General features: G+C 46.0%; 1 protein-coding gene across 1 annotated transcript in view; it reads right to left on the bottom strand.

Moving 5' to 3' along the window:
- CFAP61 (cilia and flagella associated protein 61) overlaps window positions 1-22,510 on the bottom strand; it is a 231,046-nt gene that overhangs the window by 119,054 nt on the left and 89,482 nt on the right. The window contains 2 exon segments of the mRNA XM_023761280.1: window positions 16,395-16,529; window positions 19,843-20,049. Of these exon segments, the coding sequence (XP_023617048.1) occupies window positions 16,395-16,529; window positions 19,843-20,049 (342 nt within the window).

The raw sequence follows: 22,510 nt of genomic DNA, 5'->3' as shown, positions 1-22,510 counted from the left end.
TCTGAAGAAACTCAGCTTACCGCTTTCATCTCAATGCAAACAATGGTTTGTATTCTCTTTTGCATGACTTTGAATTCTGCACACCAAAAGGTTTCCTCAGCTTTTGTAAGAGGAATGCACAACGGTTGTTTTGAAAGAATAATGAGCCTTTCTGAAAATTCCTATAGAGTGCGCTAAGACTAAAAACAAAGTTCAAAGGAATCTGGTGGGAATCAATGGGACAGCCTCTTGGTTCAGGGAAGGGCTTGTAGGGAAGAATGAAACAAATCCAGCTTCTTTTTAAATTAAAATGAAGAGAGAGCTTGGTAGAGAGCAGAGCAGAAACCTTCGCTGAACCACAATCGATGGGAGTGGCCAGTGCGGAGTGAAAGCAGAGATACATTTTACTAAAGCATGGGAGGCCACTTCCAGTCATTCACACATTTCACATCAGAGCAGGGACAGTGAGGACCTTGGTCCCACTGTTAATTCCTGTGAAAAGAAGAGTCCCTTGTATGAAAGAAATTGGTACAGAAATTTTCTACCTTTTTTTAAAAAATATATAGAAACAAGTTACATTTCCACAGTTCCTAGAAATGCTCAGCTTTTTTTTTCTTTTTTTTTTTAAAAATATGGTGTTTTTTTGTTGTTGTTTCTTTTAAAGGGGAGAATGATGATTTTTATTTTTATTTTTTTCAATATATTTTATTGATTTTTTACAAAGAGGGAGGGAGAGGGAGAGAGACAGAAACATCGATGAGAGAGAAACATCGATCAGCTGCCTCCTGTACACTCCCTACTGGGGATGCACCCGCAACCAAGGCACATGCCCTTGACCAGAAACGAACCCGGGACCCTTCAGTACGCAGGCTGACGTTCCATCCACTGAGCCAAACTGGTTAGGGCAAATATGGTTTTTATTTATTTTAGAGAGAGAGGAAGGGAGAGGGAGAGGGAGAGATAGAAACATCAGTGATGGAGAATCATTGATGGGCTGCCTCCTGCAGGCCTCCTACTGGTTTAGAGGCCACAACTTGGGCATGTGCCCTTGACTGGGAATTGAATGTGACCTCCTGGTTCCATGGATTGACAGTCAACCACTGAGCCATACCGGCCGGGCTCTACTTTTTTTCTTCTCCGTATTCTTTGAACTAGTTCCTGACCTCGTTGACAGCACTTTTTGGAAATACTAATTCCATGCTCTCAATGGGAATTTTTCCAAAATGTTAAGTTTTCATTTAAGCTATCTGAAGTTATGAACAACACAGACCCACAGAGCAATAACAATCCTGCTCAGCACAGAAGGCCACGCATGCCATGTGTGAGAGGCCCAAAAGGGGAGCTGGCTTGCTACTCATGGGGGAACCACCTATGGGGTGACTTTCAGGGTGCCTAAGACTCCCCAAACAAAATCAAGCAGGAGTCCTTTGCTCACTCTGTATATATTCAACTCAAAATTATGTTTTTTAAAAAATCCCTTTCGGTGGGAGGGAAGGGAATAGGCAAGCATATTGAGCTGTCTTTACACCTGTGCACCGCTGACATCACGCTTCAGTGCAGAGACAGGCCTGTACTTTTAATTTCTCACATGCACGTCAGCGGCAAACAGTCCCAGCGTTTGTGTTAATGACACCATCTGGCGCCTCCCATAACTGTGGAGCGTTCAGCTTCCAAACAAGATGTAATGGCAGCAACACATGAAACCCACTGACATTTACAGTAAGGAAATTTATTATCAGTCACCGGTTTGGTATAAATGTGTTTGCATGACTGCTGGGGCTATAAAATCGTCACCTTTGCCAGGCAAGTGAAGGTGCAATAAATAATGGATTTTAAGCCATGCATGTACTACCAGATCATTAAACATTTATCACACAGGCACAGTAGCATCTTAAGCAACAGTTACCACTTGAAAAATTGATGCCACTTTTGTGGGTTAAATGAAAACCATTTAGTCTAAGCGTTAATGATTTTTAATATGGGTCAGTATAGAATACAAAGATTTTTTAATTGAAATATAAATATAAATATATATATATAATGTAAAGAGCTTTTTTATAATTATTTTTCTCTTGAGGAACAACCACTCTAGGCTCCTTTGTTTAAAAAAATACTCAAAAATATAAACTGAAATGTTTCTTGAAAAAAATCATTATTAAAACCTTTCAAAACCAGAAATGATAAGAGAAAGGTCCTTTAGGAATCAAATGGTGTAAGTCCTTAATGGATGAGTCATTATGGTTGCAATTAAGTCATTTTAACTTTGAATTAAGGAAACAAATATAAGGTCAAAACCAATCAAATCCCGTGAGCAATATAGCCACATTTGTCCCCATTACCTACTCCTTGAAAACAGTTTCCCACAGGGTGCCCAGTAATTTTCTCCTATAAGCCTGGTGTGTAGGTATCCATTGCTTTAATAATAATAATTTAAAAACAAAACAAAGAGCCACACACAAAAACAAGCAAACAAAACACCCGTGGAAATAATTCAAAACACAGACAGTTTGGGGATGGTTATTAGCTTCATATCAAAGAATACTGTTTGACACAAAGGGAAAAAGAGAAAACTAGGTGTGAGCTGGCTGTTTACTTTCCTCCTGGACACAGAACAATGAGGAAGGGAAGCCAGGCTGCGCTGCAAGGAGCCGCCTCCTGCAGGTCAAGTCTGGACCGGCCGTGCTCAACGGCTCTGCCACAGGATGCTGTAAGGAGGACGGATTCTTAAACAACACAATCTCAACATATGAAGCGATCACGCAGCAAGAGGAAACAGGGTAAGTTTAATATCTAGTGAGCGACACTGTTTTAAAAAAATGTTTTAGGCAGAAGTAAAAAAAAATGACTATTTTAAGGTTTCTAGCTGTTTGTGAGTGAGGTTTAATTCATCGGTGAGAGCTGTTCTTCAGTTTTATACAGTGCTATGCAGCACTCAGATTCCTATCTCTAATCTCTATCATCTCTATCTCTATCTCTATCTTTATCTCTATCTCTATCTATCTCTATCTCTATCTCTCTCCTACCTCTGCCCCAAGGGCACACATCTTCAATAGGAAGCCCAGAGAGCACTCTGAAAGGCCTGGCTGGTGGGGAAGAGGGAAGAAGGCCTGCATAGCACATCAGGAGCCTGCTCCAGAGCCTGCTTGAATCAGTGGGAGGAAGTGTTGAGATTTCAATGCCTTCTCTACAACAGCGATTGTCATCTAAATGCGTCCAAGGGGTTGCCCCTCTTCCTGTGCCAGGCTCCTCGGGTGATGGGGGGCAGCCTCTGTGGGGAACACCTGTTGTTTGGAGAGTGGGGTGGGCTCACAGGAGAGGAGAGATCACCATGATGTCACCCTCCCTTCCCCCCGCATGAACACACAGTGCCTCCCTCTGCTGCCAGGAGGGGGAGCAGCACGCGTGAGGAAGTCACGAGTTCCATTTGTGTGCCCACAAGCCTCCATCACAGCAGGGAACTGCTGCCATGACCCCCTCCAGCGGGAGTATGTGGACGGTAGCCCCACCCACTGGGATTCGTGTACTATTATGAAATAACTCCTGGCTTGAGCCTGCACACTAAAGCAAAAGCACCGAGTACGGGAATTCTGAAGCAGTTTCGTTAGCCGATATCCTGTGAAAGGGTCACACCCTTGCCCTGTCCTTCCATCTGTCAGGAATTAATCTAAATATTTCCCAGAGTTCCAGCTGTTACAGTTCATGTTCTGGAAATGACTGTCAAGGGTAGAGAATCAAGGAAGAACCCCAAGAAGGCCTTGCTCATTTCTTTCCAAGTTGTGTCGTTGCTGTACTTGATCAATCACCCTGCCCCCGTCTACCGCGCGTTGTGAGAGAGATGAAGAGACAGGCCGAGGGAGCGCCAGGCGCAACAGCTCTCCCGAGGGTGTGATGCAAGCTGACAGTCTGAATGCAACTGTGAAATGAAGAAATAGCGAACAATGAAGGAAGAAAAACAAAAGCAATTCAGCAGATGCATGTCATTTTTACTCTTTCGTGTGGGTCAGTTTTTCTTGTTAATTATATCACCTATTCTTTCCTTATATTGATAATTACATAATTACACGAAACAGATGGGTGACAGAATGCACCCAGATGGCAAGAACGTAAACAGGCTTACAAATTGCTTACTCTTGAGCGCGGTAGAAGGAATTATTTAATAATACATAGATTTCTATACTCTACACATCTGTGAAGTAGAGCCTTCAAAACAGCAGTGGCTCTGTCATTGTTCCTTAAACAGATACACTGCCTTCCCTAGGAGTTCCTAGGAGGCCGACTGCCATCCAGGTAAAATAGTTAGCGTTTCTTTTTCCAAACATTTGGGCACCTGAAATCCTAAGCTCTTGTCTGAGTTCACGGGGTTTTCTTTCTTTGCTAAAAACAGAAATGTCCACTTCAGGGGGAGGTACAACCCCCCCAGAGCCCCAGTTCTGCTTTGAGCAAGGATGCTAGGCTGAAAGAAAGGGGGGTGATTTAAAAACACACCTTGAAATGTTTTAATTGCATCCGATGGGCTTCTTGCCTGAAATTCTTTTTTTTTTTTTTTTTTTTATAAACTGTGAAATAAAAGCCAAAGCGTCAACGCTGGGTGTGTGCCTGGTGGAGGAGGGCTTTCCCCCAGGGGCAGGGGCAGGGGCAGGGGCAGGGGCAGGGGCAGGGACAGGCTGGGTTTTGGACGGGTCTGAAGGAAGAGGAAATCGCTCCTTCCTCCTACCCTCGCACCAGCCCTGTGCCCCATCACAGCAGGCTTCCACTTACATGGCCCTTATCCAAGAGGTGTCCTCGACCCCGGTCCTTCACTCTCCATCCCCTCCAGGGCCTTCTTGCCGCCACTTGGCGTGGAGCATCCTTGTCTGTCTGTCCATTGTCAGACATCCCCACCAGAACACAGGTGCCCGGGCAGCAGCGATCTGTCCACTTTTGTTAACCATCGCAGCCCTGGTGCCAAGAATGGGACCCACCGCACGATCGACATACAGCAAATACTGATAGAACAAATGACATACATTCAGTCTCCTTCTCGGAGCTTCCTCACCAGGAACCGGCCCTGGGCCATGGTGGAGGCAGGATCTGGGGCCCAGGAGCCTGTTCACACAGGGGCAGGGGGTGATCCATGACAGGCAGGTCCAAACCATGGTTGGTACGTGAGTTCTGGACAAAGAACAGAACGCCTGGACGGATGATGAGGACAGGACGAGAAGTAGGCCCAGGGAGGGACAAACCCATTTGGCTTTTGGCAGAGCAGCCTAATGGGGTGGCATGGTGAGGAGCAGAAAATTCCAGAATCGGGCTCTTGCCACCCATTGCATCTGGGAGTCGATTGTGTGTAGATGTATGTGAAATGTGGACGTTGAGCACTTCTCCAGGGCCATTTTTGGATGGTGACTGTGCATACTCTGTGTGTGTGTGTGTGTGTGTGTGTGTGTGTGAGAGAGAGAGAGAGAGAGATTCATCAGAAGCATTTGAGAAGACTAGGGTTTGAAACCTATGTGGTTTATCAATGACCATAGGTGGTTTGGGGGAATTGATTAGCTAATTCTTGTCTATATAATAAAAGCCTAAACAACCGTTATGGCAGAATGACCAGAATGACCAGTTGCAATGATGCGCACTGACCACCAGGGGGCAGATGCTCAATGCAGAAGCTGCCCCCTGGTAGTCAGTGTGCTCCCACAGCGGGAGTGCTCTCAGCCAGAATCCGGGCTCATGGCTGGCAAGCACAGTGGCAGTAGCGGGAGCCTCTCCTGCCTCCGTGGCAGTGCTAAGGAGCAGCAAGCCAAGCAGTAAGGAGCAACGAGAAGGTGGGCAGTAAGGAGTGAGGGGTCTGGACTGCGAGAGGCCAGGACCCCTCTCAGGCCAAGCTGAGGGACCCCCCTATCCTCCCAGTGCACGAATTTCGTGCACCAGGCCTCTAGTAAAGAATATATAATAGTGCCTTTCATGTATAACACTTAACAAATGTTAACTATTATTAATATTTCTCCTGACTTTGCTTGTTCATAGTTTTAGCATTTTTTATCTGAAAAGAACTGTAATGAGACTAACTGAATTAGTAATAATGCATTGTTATGTTTTATTTTGCAAAGGCAACAATATTCAGAAAAAAAATAGAAATTCCCTCTAATACTAGCACTACAGCAGAACTGTGTGTGTATATATTTCCTTCCTGTTTTCATCATATACATACAAATTTCTATACAGTTGAAATAAATTCATGGTCAAATAACAACATAAAAAAAAGCATCTGATTACTCAGGGCCTGGGGATTCTTCTGGAACTTGGGCTTGGTGTATTGTATCCCCCATGTGCCCTCCAATGGGGGGGTGGGGGGAGGATACAGAGGGTGGGGCGTGATGGGAGGGGAAAGAGAAGCCAGAACACGACTCCATCTCTGTTTATGCTCAAGGGAACCTGGATGTCAGTGTGACTGCCCTGAGCGGGGTCAAGGGTTCTTGGGCCTTAAGGCAGTACCCTCTCCCACAGAGCAGAACACAGAGGGAGAGGGGATGGCGGGAACATCCCACTGAGGAGGGGAGGTAGGTGCCTCCACCTGAAAAGACAGCAGGCAAGCAGGGTCAAAAGTTTGGCGGGGCCACAGGCATGGAGTCAGCCCAAACACCCAAACTCCTTCAGCCTCTGGCATCTGCTCCTGCCTTTGAGGCAAATCAGATCACACAGGTGTGTACTGTCGAGGTGTCTGTCTCTATTGGTGAGATGCAGGGAGTGGTGAGGTGTTAGAAGTCACTGGTGGGGGACCACTAGCCACTGTCCTACCCACACATTGTGACCCAAGACCCAGAGTATGAGGAACGAGGCTGTGTAGTAAACAGATTAAAAGTTGTCAACTGGATATACTTCCACGGGACACGATCAGACCGTCTGTGTGACCTGCTCACAGATTACAACTTGTGACACATAATCCCCAGTTCAGTTTTCTAAATCAGCGATGACCTCTGGTTTCATGGAGCGCCATGCTGAGGATGGTGCACGGTGGGGACGGTGGGAGGTTCTGGCCGGCAGGCTTCACTATGGGGACCGGGAAGTGCTCCCTGAGACCGGCTCCCTGGGAGCACGGCTCCTTTTGGTTAAATACATAAACTACCATAAAACCTCGGTTGTAACAACTACCATGGTGATCATTTCAATGCAATGAATGGCATTAAAACAAACAGAACCAGGGCATGATTGAAGAGCGCAAGAGGTGGGAGCAGGGGCACCGCGTGTCATTTAGGTTTATTACCCTGGGTCTCAACCACCCGAGTGGCGCAGACCTGCCTGCACTGCGGCTGAGTCATGTTTGATATCTCAAACAAGAAGCAATAAAAAAACTTTTATGGTCCCACGCTATTCCCATCTCTTATTTATTCTTTCTTTTCCCTGTTTTTAAGCCATCCTTTTTGTTTTCTTCTTGCTTATTAAGTTGGTTACTATGGAGATCATGACATCAGTAATCTTGATTAAGCTTAATGGTCTTGAGGCAACATACAGAGTAAAGGTTTTTATACTTCCTTAAAGTGGTTCGGCCCCAGAGAACAGCAACATGAGGACTGAGGACTGAGGGCTTCATGCTGCTTCTCTAATGGGGGCAACACACAGTGGGGGGAATGGGGGAGGTGGGGTGCAAAGCCCTGCCCCAGGCCAGCTGGCCCGAGGGGGGGGGGCAGAAGCCGCTCCTGCAGAGAGTGACACTCCAGTTTCCAAGGCCCCCACTGAACCCTTCGCCTCAGAAACACAAATGCCATTTCCCTTTAGATTGGTGAGCATGCAAATAATGACAACAACTAAGCACATACGGCTTTATGGAAATTACTAAATTGTGGAAGACTTTTAACCCACCTGAGACCAATCTGAATGTAAAAGCGCTAGGTCCTTTCGGGTGTGTTTTTCCTCCCCTTAGTCTTTCCCATCTACCAAGAAAGCATATTCTACTTTTTTTTTTTTTGTCTTAATCATCTGAGGATATTTTCCCATTGATCTTTAGAGAGAGGGAAGGGCGGGGGGAGAGAAACATTGATGTGAGAGAGACACATCAATTAGTTGCCTCCTGCACATGTCCTGACCGTGGCCGGGGACTGAGCCTGCAACTGAGGTGCGTGCCCTTGACTGGAATCAAACCCGGTGACCCTTCAGTACGTGGACCGATGCTCTATCCACTGAGCCAAACTGGCTAGGGCATGTTGTACTTCTTAAAGCTAGAATTCATTAACATATATAACATCTAAAAGCTTCCATAAAAAGACCTAAAGACTTATACTACTTGATAATAATGTGCATTTCTTGATGTAAAACCACTTCATAATGGACAGAGCTGTTTCTATCATTCCTCCACGGGCCAGAGGGAGTGGGCCAGCCCCACAAAGGGCCTTCTTGGTCTGCAGTCTGTTTATATTACTGTTATAATCATAGCGGGGTTACATAAGGGACTTGAGCACCGTGGATTTTAGTATCCACAGGGGGCCTGGAAGAATCCCCCACAGATACCGAGGGACCGCTGTAGTATTAAGTGAAAATAAAGTTTCAAAACACTATGTACATATGACCCCGCATTTAACTGCATATATGTTTTTCCCCCACAAAAACAGCATCTAGATATAAAAACACCAAAATAGTAAATAGGTAATCTATAGTTAGAGGATTACAGATTTTATGGATTTTTTTCTCTATTGTTTATTCCCCTAAAATTTCTACCATAAATATGGAGCGCTTTTGTAACGACATTTTTGTAATTAAGGGGGAAAGATGGGACTTCCCTGGTCAGCATCTGCAGCTCCGCTTGTCCCCTTTGTCACTGTTCATCCCCAGCTACTTTAAAACACACAGAGCAAAGCCTCCTGCGGGGCTGCCAGGCCTTGCCTCCCTGAAGGCGGATTTGAAGAAGCCACTTAGCTGCGAAGGCCAGCTCCTGCCCAGGAGCTCAGGTCCGCCGGGCGCTGGCTGGGCCGCGCTTCCCGAGCAGGCAGCTGATGCGTGGGGCACTTCTGGGCCTCTGCGGCATCATTACCCTGGCTCTGCAGGGAACAGAGGCATTTTTCCCCCTCCTGCTGGGTTGTGCGAGAACCCGATCAGCATCCTGGAATGCCTCAGGATTTCTTTTCTGTTGGAAGCTGTGGCAGCTCTTTTTAGGAGCAATACCACGACTCAGAGTGGACTGAAACAAAAGATGCACCGCTGGTGTCTTGCAAACCCAGAAAGCCCTCCATTTCACCCCCGGGGTTTGGGTGGGTGTTTTCTTTGCAGCTGATCCTTCCTCAAAGTCCATGCAAGTCCCCAGAAGGGTGATGCAGAAAAGATAAAAGCAGGGGAGGTTTTGTTTTAGAAAACGAAAAGAACTGAAGCTTTTATCGGTAGTGTGCCATCACATATGTGTGCAAAGCTCTGAGTGATGGGGAAGCGCCACTCCTGAAATCGAAAGGAATCAGCTGCACGACCAGCACTTCGCTGCGAGCAGGAATGCTGGCATGATCTAAGCATCACAGAATACAGAATGGTGCAGCCACTTTGGAAAAGGGTTTGGTACTTCCTCACAGAGTTAAACATACAGTCCCCTATAATTCAGCAACCTACTCCTACCTACGTCCCCAAGAGAAAGGAAAATGTTGCTGTGGCCATTCATGCACAGGTTTTTATGTGGATAAAAATTTATGTGGCTATTTAACCACATAAAAACCTGTGCATGAATGTTCACAGCAACATTATTTATAGTAACCAAATAGTGGAAACTAGTCAAATGTCCACCAACTAATAAAATGTAGTTTATCCACATAACAGAATATTATTCAGCAGTAAAAATACTACAGAACAGACGAACCTTAAAAACACGCTGAGTAAAAGAGCCCAGTAACATAATACCACATATTGCATACTTCCACTTATACAAAGTGTCCAGAACAGGCAAATTTATAGAAACAGAAAGTAAATGAGTCATTGCTTAGGGATGGAAGTAGGGCTATAAGGTGTGACTGCCAATGGCTTTCTTTTTGGGTGACAAAAATAGTCTCAAATTAGATAGTGGTGATGGTTGCCCAACTCTGAAGATACTAAACAACAACAACAAACAACCCACAATAAATTATACAATTTAAATGGGTGAATTATATGATATATGACTTATATGTCAATAAAGCTGTTAAAAAGAGAGAGAGAGATGAGCAGGGAGGGAGGGAGGATGGGAGGAAGGAGAGATATTATCCTATAATATCTATTCTAGAAAATGAGAATAAGATGTAGGAATGATTTTTGACAATACAGAGAGGATAAGACATAACTCTACTTTTTAAAGTATATATATTTTTATTAATTTCAGAAAGAAAGAGAGAGAGAGAAAGATAGAAACATCAATGATGAGAGAGAACCATTGATTGGCTGCCCCACTGGGGATTGAGGCCGCAACCCAGCATGTGCCCTGACTGGGAATCGTATCATGACCTCCTGGTTCATAGGTCAATGCTCCACCACTGAGCCATGCCAGCCAGGCGAGAAATAACTTTACTTTTCACAATTTCTTGTCTTGGCACACCCTAAAGACTTCATTTTGCTACTCTATCGCAGCCCAATTCTAAACAGTGCCAAGGCCTGTCAATCATGCCACTAGTGCACATCCTGTCCACCCCCACCTCCCAACTAAACCTTCAGTCTCACGTCCTGGACAATTACTTGAGCACTTTATGACAATACCACGAAGCCATGCACAACAAGGAATGGAACCTTGAGAAATTCATAGTGTCATCTACATATGGGATCATAATTTTCCCCTCCTTTCCCAGCAGCCACCACTGTCATTGTGGAAGGTTTGCCAGAACAAGCAGATGCAACAAAGAGGGAAGGCAGATGGCCTGGATCAGCTGGTGTCCAACTGACCCCAGCACACCAAGCCTGGACTGTGTGTCTGCTCCTCTGGCCGAGCCAGCCAGGGTGAGGATCAAACCCGAGGGTGAATGGCTCAGCCAAAAGGAAAGTCCAAACTGCTGTGGGGGAAAGCCAGTTATCGGTGGGTCACCTTTTGATTAAGCAGCCGGTGCCAAAGATCTGGGAGATTCCAAAAGGTCTTCTTCCTTTTCTGTGGCTCGGTCTTCCTACCATAATTCAGGATATAAGCACTTTCACTCTGTGCATAAGACAGTGCATATACAGTGGTTGAAGGTATGACATTTGGCATCCAACTGCCTGGGTTTGAGGCGTGGTCACTGAATTAGCCTTTGCACATGTCATTTGCTCTCCCTCCTGCAAGCCTGTTTTCTTTATGTACATTGAGGATGATAGTAGCAGTAACTATTTAAAGTGCTGATATGAGGATTAAAATGAGATAATTCATTTATGGGAATGCCTTTAGCAAGAGCTAAATATATTAGTAGTAGTAGTTGTTGTTGTTGTTTCTTACTCTATAATCTTTCTAACAGGGAGGAATTATAATAATAATGAGAATCCACAGATTTATAACTCATTCTGATGTAAACATATATACCATGTATAGTACTGAACTAGATAGTGTTCAGAGAGTTGGAAATAAATGACTATAGACCTTGTACTGTTTGTTTGGAGAAAAAACAAGAGCTCACGAAGGGATTTATATAAATTATTCTAAGTATTCACCATAAATCAGAGAAAATGCATTTCCCATAGGTAGCTTAAATGTGTAGGAAATGGCTGAGTCGTGGCTTGAAAATGAAAACTTGACTCATGGTGGGGATTTAAAGTGGGTTAATTTCATTTCAAGAAAATAGCATCATGGCCACATAAATAACAATCAGTGCATATATGATGCTGAAAAACAGGGTTTATCTTTTTAGAAACTTCTACTAAGGAGATACTACAAGGCTAATTTAAACACACACGCACGTGTGCACACAAACTTGCGCCCCAACCGCAAGTACAACCAGGAGAAGCCTAAGTAAAAGTTTCCAAGTTGAAGGAAGAGGTGGGAAACCATTAAGCCGGGGAAAACCTAGCAGGTGCTGGGAGGATAATGCAATTTCCCAGTGCAGCAGATGTACAAGTGAAACAGTATCCAGTACAGTCTATCAGATGGTAATTATAGCTGGACTGGGTAAGAACAGCCAAGATGAAAAGGGGCAATTCAAAGGGTAACTGAATGCCAGCGAGTGACATCTTCCTGAGAGATCACATACCAGAAAAAGCAGGCCAGCACTTAGCTGTAAGAGGGGGTGCATATTGGGGGTTGGGGAGGGTGGGTGGGTTGTAAATAAGCCATCATTTTTCTTTGGAAAAAGGATAAAGGAGAAATGGAGGCCTTAAAGAATTCATTAGTGGGGATTGAAACAGACCATCTCTAATAAGCAACCATAAAGGAAATGACAGCAGTCACCGAGCGCTCTGCAAGTATGATTCCTAAAATGATTCTGTCGTCTGAAAGATGAGGGATTGATTCGGCCACAAACTTTTTTAGGAGAGGGAGAGAGAGATGTGCACGCTGTCATTCTATGAACACCGAAAACCAAAACGAAGAACTAACGTGATGAAAAAGTGGATGATTGGAAGCATCTATTGATACGGATACTGAAGCAAGAACAGGAGCGGTTTAAGTTCCAAGCAGATTTTCTGGTGTTTAATATCACAAGTCAGAGTCACTTCAAATCCCAGTGCTGTGAAGGGACCGGTGCTGGGGACCAAACTCATTCACTCCAGAAAGACTCTGTAGCGCGGGTCCCACCCCAGGGCGCCAGGCCTCCTGCGTCTGGCTCTCACCACTGTGGGCCAGGCAGCCCTCTCCCGCCTCAGGGTTGAGGACCTGAGCAGTCCCATCTTAATACTGACACTAGAGTGTAAGCTCCTAGAGGGCAAGGGCTGATCGCAGTCATTTCTGCTTCCCCGTAGCAGGGCAGGAAGGAGGAAAGCCAGCTTGCTCACAGACCCGCCCCAAAGTAAGTGTGGGTCCACTTGTTTCGGCCTTTGATTAGCATGGCCTTTCCATCCCTTCAGCCAGATTCTGAGTGTCTCCCGAGACCGCAGTTCTCGTACAAGTGGGCCATGCTGATTTATTTAATAAAGAATTGCCATTGGAATAATTCTCAGAATGTAAATGCAAAGGCCAGGAAAGCCCATTCAAGCCAAGAAATGACTCTTTCAGGCCCATCCCACGGGGTTCTGGTCTTAGTTGGAAAAAGAGCCCTCTCTCTTGTCCAGGCATCTATCCTGATTGGCCATGGAGATATGATGATGACTCTTTGGGGCCTACCTCTGTCATGTGTGATGAAAATCATTTACATGTTTTCCAGGTCCTTTCTTACGGCCTGACATGGGGCAGGCTGTCAATTAATAGAAACAATGGGGAAGATATTGTAGCAGGAACACCTATCATCCAAACCAGGCAGAAAGGACCAGGGCCTAGGGGTGGGAGGGACTATCTTTCCTGCCACGCGGTAATGAATTTCAATCACTGCTGGCCTGTGCCAGATTCAAATTGGCAACCCACGGAGATGAAACGCTTTCTATCCCATTACTCATGCCTGGAGGGATCTGTTTCCTGGAAGACTGGCTTCCCAGGTGAAAGGGAGGGGATGAACGGTCACTCTGAGGTGGTTTAAATCGGATAAAAGGTATGAGCGATGAGTGCCCAGCGAGAGAAATATGCAGACATGGAGGGGGAGCTAAGGGTCCATCTGAATCTCCATGCACTGGGGGAGGGGATATAAAACGTAAAGCCCAGAATTCATCTAGTAAGGAGACTGCTTAAGCTCACTTAGTTCAAGGCTGCAATACTATTTGCTCTGCTAAAGAAAAAAAAAAATTCGTGCACTCATGACTGTATAGAAAGCCCTAAAAAATTCCATTGGGCTCGTTTCTTCTCTGATTATCAGCCTAAAGCATTAAATCTACCTAAAATGTTAAAAAGAAAACTTTTAAATAATATAATGTAGTATTTTAACTTTTGAACATCTAGGCCCTATCACATGTGGATTATGCTCTTGATAATCCTTTCATCAAACTTTCAAGATTTCTGAAATTTTTACTAAATCTAAATCTTTACCAAAACCTTCTGAAGAATGAATACAAGTAGCAGTAAAAGTGCTTCTTAAAAAGGCCAGACTTCACCAATACAATGAACAACGCAGCGCAACCTAAGAGGTACCGAGCATCAGCTCGACCCACGGGTAAGCGGTGGCCTTTCTGGACCAGGGATTTCAACAACCTGTCCTCTGCTCTGTCCTGAAATAAGCCGGGGCTCCAGGGGGCACAGAACACTTACATGACCACAGAAAAGGTTGTTAAATGTGAGCAACGATTTCATTCATTCCACCGGGGAAGTAACGACAGGACTGTTTTGAATGAAACACCATGTGTTCTCTGGCTATCTCCCACCGGAAGCTCCAGCTCACCTCAACGTTGTCAGACTGTCAGGCTCGGGAGGTTTGGAGGTGGGGCTGGGAGGGGAAGAGGCACCTGGTGCTCAGAAGAACAGCGCTCTTGCTATCCAGGCAACAGCTCCGTACCCCGCCCTCCGGCCCAGCCCTGCCACTCCTGTCATCAGCGGACTATTCTGGCCCAGTCACATGTTCTATCCATACCTGAAGGTGTCTGTCTCGGCAGTGGCTGCAGAAGGGTAGCGTCTCTCCTCCTCACTTGATCTGACACAGCAGCTGCATTATCTTAAATGCAGCCCCTTCATGACTGATACATGCTGTTTCAGTGGCAGGTACAGATGAAGCCACCCGCCCTGACCCCGAAGCTCTCTTTGCACCACACATGTGGTCTTAGCTCTCATTGTTTCCCAGGACCTCCACACACAGATCGGTCACCCGGTGGTGCTCCCGGAGGTCCTCCGGATGGGCGTGCACTCCTCTCTCCAGCGTGGACAGAGCGTGAGCTTCCAGGCTGCGGCCCTGCTACCTGAGACACACCTTGGATCCTGGATGGAATGATGTGCCCGGGGATTGCTTCAAAATGATCCGGGAGGGCGGGGAAGTGGGTGGGGGTGTAGAAGATCCAAAATCGGCCCAGAGTTGAAAATTGTTAAGCGGGTTGCTGAGTACCTGGCCGTTTCAGTGCCATTCCACATGTGGTCTGAGACAGGTGCCCGTCGCAAACTATCACTGGTCTGTGAAGATGTAAGTGTAGAGGCTGAGAGAAGCATCCAGAAGCTTTCATAGCAACTAAACAGAGCAGTTCTATGTCTGTTAAAGCTAGCGGTAAAATAAGTAAGCTTGAATGTTTGTCTGTTTTTAAATCTCATTTTCCAAGGAACTCACTTGAGGAAATGAGCCAAATGGAACTCACTTTTCACAAAGCTATCAGACAACGCCTCTCAGCGCAGACAGAAGCCCCACTTTATAGGCGGCCCCCTACTTCTGTACGCTTTACATTTCCTACGTACAGAGTTGGGAGCGGGAGGAATTGCTATTTGTGTTTAGTCTCTACTCCAATATAAATTTAGAACTTGTCAGAAAATAAATATAAATTTACCTTTTACAAATATACATGTAGATGTTGGACTGAAAGCAGCCTGGGTCACAGTGGGCAGCTGCCTCTGGGATGGGTCTTGGTGGGGGACCCCGCCAGGCACCCACAGTAAAGTTGGGGCAGGGCAGGGGCATGCTCCTGCAGCGCTGGGGTTGTCACGAGCTGCTTATTTTAGCACACCCAGCTCTGATGAGCAACCTCTTGGCTCAACGTTTGGAGAGTTTAAACTCTCCACTTTCCTTTTTCTCTCTCTCACATGGACAACTGTCAGCCCACTGAGGGATTTTTTGAAACTTAGTTAAGTGGAAGTGTATTATTCCAACACTACAAGCCTACGTGTAAGTCAGCTTGACAACACCATGCGCGTGGCTGTGTGTACATATACATGCCCGTGTGTACATATACACGCCCACTTCCGTTTAAAGCGAATTGGGTTTTATTTCTGTGCCTGTTCTTGTTCTGGGGCTGTTCATTCCACGGCCAAGCCTCCGAGCCACCCCAGAGCAGCGAATACATTCCTGTCAATCATCCTGGCTCCCAGCAGAGGAGCTCACAAACCCAGCTTAGGACTCTGACCCAAACACCTTAGGTGCAGCCCGCTCCATTTTCTCCCTTAGCCTTGTCCGAATTGTGAACGGCCACTTGTGCCTTGCAAGCAACACAGGACGGAAAGGGGGCTCTGCTTTTGCGCAAGGGGAAAGAAAACAGAGCTCAGCTGGGGGGCTGGCTCCCGGCCACCTGTCCTGAGACACAGCAGAGCCTGTGAGGGGCCATGGGGTGAAGGGAGGGGGAGGCTCCTGTCTTAGGCTTTACTGCGAAATGACCACCGGAGGGAAGGACTGCAGGGGAGCCTCTGCAGGGCACCCCAGGGAGGGCACGCACGCCAGGCTGCCTGTAATTAAGAAGCAGCCTGCTCCCGAGAAGACGGTGCTGCCACCCCATCTGCCACGCCCGCCGGAGCTGGCACCGCGCCTCCTGCCTGCTGCCGCCGGGCTACCCACCGGTTCCTTGGAGACCTCCTTTGATGGAGCGTTGATGCCAAGCTTTTCCAGAGGATAGACAATCTGTCGTCGTGGTCGCACGGGAACCAAGTAATGAAGGGCGGACGTCAGGGAGTGGGCGTAGGAGCTCTGGAACTGCAAGACAGCAATCTCCACTTAGGGGAGGAAATGTCAGAGCCTCGCAGCACAGATGCCTGCGCGTGGCTTCCCAAACACACAACCCCGCACGCGGCCAAATCGGAGGGGGAAAAACCCAGCAAATAAACAAACACGCTCGCCGAGCAGAGGAATGAATTGCGGATAATGCCTGACACTAATGAAGATAATTATGAGAGTAATTACATTACTCTCTCTGTGGGAATGACAGATAAACAAGTGGTTTGGTTGATGGGATTTTCAGTACAAGTATTTTCCCCAGGAGGATATTCTTCTCCACAGCGAACATGAATCAGCTTCATTTGACCCCATTAAGCTGTGTTATCTGCGTCCTGTTAACCTTTGCGTGTGTGGCGCGAGCTGCTGTAAGGAGGCGCAGAGAGAAAAATGTCATCTGAGGGCAACCGGACGCAGATGTGAAAATCCTCCTGTTTGTGAGAGCACAGCCCCTTCCCTGGGCCTCTGGGGATAAAACCTGTATTTTGAAATAAAATGATGAAACTGGGGAGTGCGGGGTAGGTGGGGGAATTGGAGTGTGTTATTTTGATTTAAATTAATACTAAAGTATGACTCAAATGTATGGTTACTGAAATGAACTATGATAAAGCGTGTTTCAGGAGAATGCTTTAAATATAAACTTTACTCAATTTTTAAAACTTGGCAGAGAAAACTGAACATGGTGATCTTTCTTCCTTTCACATCTATGAATTCTTAGGGATTTGGGTGAAATTAATTCAGCGCTTCAAGCATTTAAACCTCAAGAGTTTAAACTGTGAAACCCACATTTTTTAAAATATATTTTATTGATTTTTTCACAGAGAGGAAGGGAGAGGGATAGAGAGTTAGAAACATCGATCCAAGCTGCCTCCTGCACACCCCCTACTGGGGATGTGCCTGCAACCAAGGTACATGCCCTTGACCAGAATCAAACCTGGGACCCTTGAGTCTGCAGGCCGACACTCTATCCACTGAGCCAAACCGGTTAGGGCCCCACATTTTTTTAATTGTCTGAAGTTTTACATATGTCTCCCTTTTCCCTGATTGACACCTCCCTCCCCCCAGCCATTCCCACCCGGGCAAGCCCCTACCGCCCCAGTGTCTGTGTCCATCGGTTATGCTAAAATGCATGCATACAAGTCCTTTTGAAACCAACATTTTAAAAGATATATTGATTGTACTTCAGCTGGAAAATAGAGATAATAAAACTAAATTGTAGGTGTAGTTTAATAAATAAGCAGGTTTACCTGTGGCTTACTTGCTATTCTAAAATGCCCTCCAGGCGTTTCTAAGAGCTTCTAGCAGGATTTCTAAAATCCTTCTCCATAGTATCTCACAGCCTGACTTTACCCACTGAACACAGACTCAGGAGCTCCCAGCCAGAGCTCTGTCCATGTCCAGGGAGATCTCTCAGTCCATGTCCGGGCAGGACGGGGTGGAGGAAACCATCTTCATAACATGAGCCCAGAGCTCATTCTCACTTCTGTCGCCTGGGGACTCATTTACAGCAGAATCTGAAAATCCTGACCTGAATTGTTTGGTACTACTTCCTACACTTGTTTAAATGTATATGTGTGAGTCGCCCGGAAGTGCAGACTGAGGAAATCTGTTCCCAACTGTTTCTGCGCCCCATATGAAACAGTGCATAGCATATTCCGAATCTATGTAAATACAGGAGCATTCAATTGAATGTCCAAGATGCTGTTTGTATTATGGATGCAAAAGAACTTTCTACCAGCTTGGCACCGGCATGCAACGTGATGAGTAAAAACTAAGAGTTTAATATCACAACCCGAAGGTCACCAAATTGGCAACTGGCTGACAGCAAACTAAAAAGAAATTGTGCAGGACCAGGATCTTCCAGCAAAACTGTTACCTTCCCATCTCATTAAGCTCAAATCTAGGGCATTCACACTGATGCAGTGCTGCATTGTGACAAAAACAAACAAACAAAACAGAACAAATTACTAAAACATGTTCTTATCCCAATAAAACATGTTCTGTATCCCAATAAAACTCTTTTCCACATTTTTTCTTCTTTCTTTCCCATTCCCTTTGTACTTCTCTAAAAGGCTTTTGTTATGTGACTGTACTCATACACTTTAGAGTGTTGTTTTTAAGTTTAATGTATAAGACCATTTAAAAAATGCTTAGCTCACTTGTAGAAATACGATAACATCAGAGCTTCTAGGCAGAGCGTGAGAAAGTTTTCGGTCATGAATGGGACCTGGGACAGTTTCTACCTAGTCTGGAGGTGGAATCTCATCACCTCTCAAGCTGAGGACCAGGGCTGCCAGTGATGGAGGAACAGCATGCAGGAAACACCACCTGGGAAATCCAGCTTGAAGAGGCCCTTCCCTGAGGAGCAACCAGGACACTGTAGTGAGTGTGTACGTACGTGTGTGTGTGCGCGCGCACACATACACAGGGTGGGACAAAAGTAGGTTTATAGTTGTGAGTACGTGAAATACAGAGTTTATTCTTGTATTATTTTTATTGTATGATCTTCCATAGGAACAACTGTAAACCGACTCTTGCCCACCCTGTATGGGAGACTCAACTAGGCACTTTGAACAGACAGAGGAATATCTCTGCCTTCATGGAAAAAGATAAACATGTTAGCTAGCGAAAAGTGCCATGAAGAAGGCTAAAGCAGGATAAATGAGCGCAAGACGAAGAGCTTGCTCTCTGTGCATGCACACGGACATACTGTCTACACAGCAGGGTATGTGTTCATTAGAAAAGCATCAGCTATGTAAGTGTAACAAGTAGGGTGCCGAGTTCTAAGGGTACTTGCTAGGGACAGGTTAAGTCAGCACCACGCATCTCCACCTTCTACCCATTCCTTTTATGCGGTGATTATAGTGCTTATTTGAATGCTGTGACCGTACATCAGTCTCACAGGATTGAGCTGACTCTTTCTATGGGTTTGTCACTCAAATGCTCTTTGCCTGAAGAACACGATGGGATCATTCTGGCTTTTCCCTAGTGCATCATAAGGAATGGTTTGGTTTTCATGCCCTTGGAGCACTGCTGCATCGTTTTCAGTGTCTGTTTTGTCAACGTGGAAAAGCCAAGAAATTGTTCGACTAGTTATATTGGCTGTGATTGTTCCAGAAATTCAAACCCTGAACCTTCACTGTGGTGGAAGGGCCAAACTCAGTCTGGCCACTGGAATTCAGAGCCTCGCTATAACCCAAGTCCACCGAGCGAGGCCGGAACAGAAGACGGCACGCAGCACCAAGGGCACTGTGAGCGCTGACCCACGGGAAACGCGAGTGACCGCGCCTCTCACCTTGCCCTCCCGGGAAGCCGGGTAGATGGGGTAGTAGAGACAGGACTTGTGTCCCAGGCGGAAGATCTCCTTCAGGAAGAACTTGGTGTAGTGCCGGAAGATGGGGTTGATGGCGAAGTGGAACAGGTGCGCGTGCTCCTGGCGCTGGTGGTGGCTGAAGTAGATGAAGTCTTCGATGTTGTAATGAGACCGGATGTACTCTATATCCTGCGACAGGGCGAGGGCAGGACAGGTGAGCATGTGTTAAACAGACGGCATGCGTTTGGTGATAAATACATTTTAAAAAGTCGTTTAGGTACCATAGTAAGAGATATGTTTTTCTCCTCTGATTTACTACTTCATCCTCCTTGCTAATTTTTAAGAATTAAAAATTCTGTCTCACGAAAGCCATTGTCCTGATGGCTTGTCTCTGAGGCTGCCTAGCTGTATATTTGTTCCTCACAGAGAGCACTGCGTCCCTGCTAGTGACCAGGTGGCGGGACGGCAGCTCTTCACCGCGGATGGGCAAAGGGGGCATGAGCTGGTCAGCACGACCGACCACGCATGTGCAGATGTCAGGAGCAGGACAACCCCCCACCAGCATCCGCTGGACTCGTTACTGTTCCCGTCACATGTTAATGTGGAAACGAGCCACCCCACAAGTCACACACTTTGATTGGCACATGTGGCTGGGTGGGCCTACGATAAAACTGTGAGGCTGGACCTCATCCATCGGCATTCCTTAAACTTTTTATCTCTCTGTGATACAGTCACACGCCGCTTAACAACTGGGATACACTCCGAGAAATGCGTCGCTAGGTGGTCTTGTCATGCGAACATCATAAAGTGCAGGTACACAAAATGTAGATGATACACCTCTACCTACATAGGCTGTATGGTATAGCCTGTTGCTCCTAGGCCATGAACCTGTATTGCATGTCACTGTACAAAACAGCACAAGATTAAATCAAGCACAAGAGAAAATGATGGCATCAAGAGACTCAGAAAACCCGAGATGTCTAAGATGGCATACTGTTTTACAGCAGACTTTTATTTTTGTTAATCCTCCCCAGAGGATATTTTCCCACTGATTTTTAGAGAGAGGGCAGAAGGGCGGGGGAGAGGTAGAGAGAGAGAGAAAGTCGATGTGAGAGAGATACATCGAATGACTGCCTTCCGCATGCGTCCGGACCAGGATATCCAGTCTGCAACGGAGGTATGTGGCCCTGGCAGGAAACAACAGTCTGCAGGCCAAACGCTCTATCCACTGAGCCAAACCCGCTGGGGCCAGGCTTTTTTTTGTTATAAGTAGAAGGAATACATTTTAAAGTAACAATGAAAAGTATAGCACATATGTAACCCAGCAACATAGTTATTTATCACCATTACCAAGTGTTACGTCCTGCATGTAACTGCATGTGCTACACTTTTATATGACTGGTGGATTTGTTTACACCAGCATTGCCACAAAAACGTGAGTGAGCACTGCATTGGGCTATGACATTAGGGACGGCCCTGACGGTGATAGGAATTTGTCAGCTCTATTATACCCTTATGGAACCACTGTCCTATATGCGGTCTGTCATGGATGTTGTTATGTGGCACATGACTGTATAATGTATTTTTTTAATTTTTAAATTGATTTTTAGAGATAGAGGAAGGGAGAGAAAAAGAGAAACATCGATGTAAGAGAGAAACATTGATCGATTGTCTCCTGCACTCGCCTTGACCAGGGATCAAACCTGCAACCTGGGTATGTGCTTTGACCAGGAATCAAATCTGCTAAGTTTTAGTGCACAGGACGACACTCCAACCACCTAAGCCGCCGGCCAGGGCCTGTATACCTTTTTACACTATGGAAGGTCATTTAAAGGACCGGTGAGTGTTCACTTGTGAAAGGAAATACCGCACACACAGCTCCTACTTCTTTGGGGCCAGGCAAAAACCAGGGCACGTGACTCTCTCATGACAGCAGGGCACACACTTGATATGCAGGAAAAATCAAACCGCATCCAGACTGAAAAGCACCTACTTATATTTCGTCTTACTTTTCACAGTAAAAATGTCCTAAAGGCACACTTTCAAGAAGAGGAGTTGGCCCGGATGGCATGGCTCAGTGATTGAGCATTGACCTATGAACCAGGAGGTCACAGTTCAATTCTCAGTCAGGGCACATGCCCAGGTTGCAGGTTTGATTCTCAGGTGGGGCGTGCAGGCGGTAGCCGAGCAATGATTCCCTCTCATCATTAATGTTTCTGTCTCCTTCTCCCTCTCCCTTCCTCTCTGAAATCAATAAAAAAATTTTCTTTTTAAAGAAGAAGATTTAAAAATTCTTTAAGAGGAGATGAAATGCAGACCTATTTATGCTGTGATTGCAGCTGACACTAGAAATCCTGAAAACTGTGAGGATTGTGTCTAAGCTCCTCAAGGTTCTGTCTTTCCAGCACACGCACACACACACATGCATGACTCACGCACACGCATACACACATGCACATACACACAGAGACATACACACACACGCATATACTCTCATGCACAAGCACACACACACACACATGCACACACACAAACACGCACACAGACAGACACACTCGCACACGCTCGACACGGGTTTTGTAGTATACAGCCCAGTGTAGTATCCAAGGGCAATTCTGGCAATGTCTGACCTTTCTGTCTGCATTGACCC

The sequence above is a fragment of the Myotis lucifugus genome, unplaced genomic scaffold, assembly GCF_000147115.1.
Source record: "Myotis lucifugus unplaced genomic scaffold, Myoluc2.0 scaffold_205, whole genome shotgun sequence".
NCBI classification, from domain to species: Eukaryota; Metazoa; Chordata; class Mammalia; order Chiroptera; family Vespertilionidae; genus Myotis; species Myotis lucifugus.
Note: the sequence above shows the minus strand (reverse complement) of the source record. Positions and strands in the feature narration are given on the sequence as shown.